At 54.9% G+C, this 4,666-nt stretch overlaps 1 protein-coding gene across 11 annotated transcripts in view; it reads left to right on the top strand.

Annotated features, from left to right (window-relative positions):
* The window catches only part of BANP (BTG3 associated nuclear protein), a 51,663-nt gene that overhangs the window by 17,033 nt on the left and 29,964 nt on the right, over positions 1–4,666 (top strand). For 6 of the 11 annotated variants that reach the window (XM_010843971.1, XM_010843970.1, XM_010843967.1 and 3 more), the window contains exons 4-5: positions 647–763; positions 1,994–2,169. In XM_010843971.1, coding sequence (XP_010842273.1) covers positions 647–763; positions 1,994–2,169 — 293 coding nt within the window. The other 5 variants (XM_010843969.1, XM_010843975.1, XM_010843974.1 and 2 more) reach the window with 2 other exon arrangements.

The raw sequence follows: 4,666 nt of genomic DNA, 5'->3' as shown, positions 1-4,666 counted from the left end.
GGATGACGTTCTTCCTGGGTGACATAGCTGTGCATCCCAACCACCTGTTCTTTCTGCACAAGGCGTGCTGAGGATTGGAGGTCTCAGGAGCAAGGAGTCTTGATGACTGTGTCTCCCACATGTTTAAACACACATTTCCCCCGAGACACAGCCCCTGTCAGGGCACAGTTCTTTGAGCATGATTTTCTTCAAAGCACAGCCTCCGGCCTTGGGCTGTGGGTCCTGCACTGGCCTGGCAGAACCCAGCGGTCAGTGCTGTGCAGTCACCCCTGGCCCCTGCCTCAAAGGTTTGCCCCTTTGCGCACAGCACTCTCACCTGGCAAGGGACCGAAAGCCTAGATTTCAGAAGGGAATTCCCTGACTATCGAGTGACAGCTGTGACACCCATCTCTTCTCCGTAAAGATGTGAACATTCCTAAGCCACTTCTCCTGCCGGTACCAACAAGGAGCAGGCTTAGACTCTGTCAAGAAGCCCCCCACTGCCCCAGCTGGCCCTCTGCTGGTGTTGCTCATGTACGTTGGGGGGCCCTGTTGGGCCTCCCCTGCTCGGAGCAGGGCAGGGACGTTGACTGTTGATGACTCTGCTCTCACCATGAACGCTGTTGTGTTAAGGTCTTCTTTTCTCTGTGATTCTTTTGTTCCCTAGCGTCGTCCCCCAGACTACAGTAATTCTCAACAGTGATCGGCAGAACGCCGTTGTAGCCAAGATGGAAGACCCCCTGAGCGGCAGGGCACCGGAGCCCCTGGAAAATGTCATTAGCAAGTCAGTAGCACGACCCCCACCTCTCACCACCACCGCCGGGCCCCGGGGACGGGGCGGCGTCCGGGTCGCTCGTGTCGTCGGGCCCTGTGTGCTCACTGTGGTCCGCGCACCCTGTCCTCTCACCTCACTCCCATCTGTCTGTCTGTCTGTCCGAGCATGTCGGGTCGGCGGACACCCCGTCTCATTGGCAAAGTGGTGGAGGTATTTAGAGGTGGTGCTTTCTCCACTCCTTTCTCTCTGGAGACGCTTCGGCTGTAACCTGAAGCTGAGGCGAGGGTGCGTGGCGGGCATCTTTGCCCCTCAGGTACGGGCCCCCCCTCCCCGTGGCGTTGGCCCCGCCACGCTGCTTCCCAGCGAGTCTCTCAGGCCCTCCTGCAGCAGTCCTGCTTCTTCCTTGTGGCCCAGGCCCCCAGGAGCCTGGCCAAGGGAGGTGGGTGCAGACACGGGGCCAAGGCCACGGAGCAGGCAGCCCATGAGACGGGCCTGGCGAGGGTGGCGGTCATGGCAGGTTGGGAGCATTTAGTGAGGTCCAGCCCTGGGATGGACCCCCTTCCCCGGGATGGAGCCCCCTCGAGCAGGGACATCTCACTGCTTCCCCTCTCTGGGTGCAGCAGTCTCTTAAAGGAAGTCGAAGGGTCACGTGTCTCCAGATAAATTTTTTTTTTATTTTGAGCACGTTTTGGAGCTGTGGTGGTCTGGTTTCCTGGTGGTGTCTCACTGTTCCGTATCAGGGTCCCTTGTGGTGGTGAGAGGGTCCCCCAGGAGGCTCTTGACTGGCTTTGTTAGCCCACTCGAGCAGCTTCTGTCAGCGGGAGACCGTTGGGAGCGAGAGCTGCATCCTCCCGGGACGTCTTGTTCAGAATGTCCCGGGACGGAGCAGTTTGAGGCTGTCATCTGAGTCTGTAGACGCTTTCCAAGAAGTCGCTGTGACCCGGACGGCAGTGCTATGCAGGGTGCCCTCTGTGACGGGAGGCCGTGTGCTCGGCCTCGAGTCACAGCCTGTTGTGATTTCACTTCCTTAAAACGTTTCGAGTTTCGTGCAGTTTCTTGGAGCCGCAGACTGCTTCCTGCTGTTAACGTGAGCAGAAAGAGCTGCGGGAAGGCTGGTGGCTCGGTGCGCGTGCCGGGGTACGTCTCTCCGAGGCGTGCGGGGGAGCGTGCGTGCGGAACTGTCTCCACGTGCTGCCGTGCTTCTCTCACCACGCTGCTGGTGTCTCTGTTTCCGCGCAGCGCGGTGCCCGGGCGTCGGCAGAACACCATCGTGGTGAAGGTGCCAGGTCAGGAGGACAGCCACAACGAGGACGGAGAGAGCGGGTCCGAGGCCAGCGACTCCGTGTCCAACTGTGGGCAGTCAGGAAGCCAGAACATCGGCAACAACGTCACCCTCATCACCCTGAACTCGGAAGGTGCGTCCTCTCCGCACGTGAGGTAACGGGTGTGCAGTGGCCCTTGAATGGGCTGGAGCCGCAGGGCCTGCGACACACGGACTGTTCACTCGTGACCACGGAGGGGGATGACTGGCAGTGATGTGTGAATTTCTGACCAGATGGAGAGTGAAATCCCCACAGGGCTCAGGTTTTTTCCCCCATTGTTTAGAAAAGTAATATATATTTATTGCTTTTGAAAGATGATAAAATATAAAAATGACGAAGTGAGAATAACTGGAAACATTTCTGGTCCAGAGAGCTCTATAAATCACATACTCTATTTACCATCCTGTAACTTGCTTCTCCCCACTGCATGGTAGGAATCTCTCCATGTTAATACTGATTTACAAAATCGTTTTCAGTCAGTTTCACTAGCTGAATCTGGTTCTGGTGATGGGCAGTTGTGACTTGATAGCTGGCGGTCGGCTCACTTGTCTGACCACAGCTCTGTCCTTTGTCTCTGATGAGGGTCAGGGTTCCATTCAGAGGAACTGCGTGTCCAGGTTGAGGCCATGCTGGGGGCTGTGCCGCCCCTGCCCAATGTGATGTAGGGGGACTGTCCTCTCTCCTGTGGGGTCTGGGGTCCACTCTCAACCTGGCCCTGGGTCTGGGAGGTGGCCTGGCTTGTGCTCCAGAGAGTTCCTGCCTCCTGGCAGCTCTGTCCTGCTCTCGAAGGTTGAGTTAACGTTTCCCAAACAGGCCTTACGACAGCGCCTGGAAAGACAGATGTGATTACTCGGCAGACGTAGCATCGTGTCACCAAGTTCTCAAGCTTGTAGTTTGTTAACTAGGGAGGGCTGGTGGGGTGTTTCTGCTCCTCTGTCCAAGTTGTTGATTTTTTCCTAAAAGTGTAGATTTTTCTACGGACAAAGATTGTCTCTTTTGAAAGACTTGTTACCACATTAAAATGTTGAAAACAAAGTTCTTTTCAACTCTAACACAAGTTGCAGGATTGAGATGTCAGAGTGGGCACAGGGAAAAGCTTTCCATTCCATGAAACCGACCATCTTAAAGCAGACGTGCTGGCAGGCTTTAGTCCGTTCACAGCATGCACAGCACCACTGTCCGAGTCCAGGGTGTTTTCCCCAGAGAGACCCCAGGGCAGGACCCCGTGCCAGGTCCTCCATCCCTCGGCCTCTGACCGGCTTCCTGCTGGTTGTGCAGGTTGCTGGTCATGCAGGTTTCACCTGAGGGAAGTGGTAGCGCCCTCCTGTGGCCTGCACGAATGCTTCATTCTTCTTTCTGGCCGGGTGACGGCCCATCATGGAGACACGTGCTGTTTGTCCATCACTCATCGATGGACACCGGGGCTGTGCCCACTTTCTGAGTGTCGTGAGCAGTGCTGTTTTGCACGTCTGTGTGCAGGGTTCTGTGTGTGTTTTCATTTTTCTGGGGCTGATACCTGGGAGTGGAATCGCTGGGTCAGGGGCACTAGTCTCTGGCTCATTAGGTGTGAGGAAGAGAGGTGCTCCTGACTTCATCCTGGTGGAAAGCGAATGAAAATTACACTTGGCAACAGTTGCAGAGAAAGTTCTTATTCTTCATCCATGTGGGTTTTGGGTAAATAACCTCCCTAGATCTGGCTACTTACTTTAGACCTAATTTGTTTGGTTTAATGGCATCAGCTCCAAACATGACATGGGGTCAGTTGGGGGAGTCTGGGATTATCATAAAAACAGATGTTGTCTATTATTAATGTGGTATGATTAATGTGAAATATATTTCAGTGGGGGAAGCTACAGACTGAGTCAGATGTGAATGTACATAAAGGAATCACAGTTTGAGCTTCTTAGTATTAACATCTATAGGGAAAAAGTACAGGTTTTCTAGGGGTCTGAGTAGGAGATTACTCCTGTTCTCCGGAAGGTCCCCCCGCAGTTCCAGCGTCCTGAGTGTTGGGTTGAGTGTCCTCGGTTAGCCTGGAGTTTGTGAAGATGGAGCAGAGATGGCGCATGCACCTAAGTGGCTGCTGTGCACGAGGACGCAGGGAGAGGAGCTAACGTGAGGACGAGTCCTGTGGAGCTGCCACAGGCTGTCTGGTCAACATCCCGAGCGATTCGGATGCTTTGAGCGGGGGATTAGCTGTTTCCCTGACACACCCTCCCTGGACTGACCCGCCAGGCCTGGGGAGTGCCTATCGGAGAAGTGGCATTAGCTCGTAGGCACTGAGGGGCCAGAGTCCTCTTCCTTCTGATAAGAGCCCAGGGCTGCACTGGACACATGCTCTGATCTTCTTACCAGAGTACTTCTGTGCCTCACTGCAGAGAACCACGGATTTTCAGAATGGTTATTTCTTAGAAATCCCACATGGTCTGCGTGGGTTGGCATGCCGTGCTGTTCCCTGATAGATCTGGAGGTGTCAGGGGTTTACTGTGTCTTAATTTGGCACTTTTGGCTGCCGCAGCACCGGCTCCATTTGAATCAGAGGGAAGTGCTAGCTGGGAGAGGGGCGGTGAGCTGTAGGCTTACTCCTTAG

The sequence above is a fragment of the Bison bison genome, unplaced genomic scaffold, assembly GCF_000754665.1.
Source record: "Bison bison bison isolate TAMUID 2011002044 unplaced genomic scaffold, Bison_UMD1.0 scf7180017864192, whole genome shotgun sequence".
NCBI lineage: Eukaryota > Metazoa > Chordata > Mammalia > Artiodactyla > Bovidae > Bison > Bison bison.
Note: the sequence above shows the minus strand (reverse complement) of the source record. Positions and strands in the feature narration are given on the sequence as shown.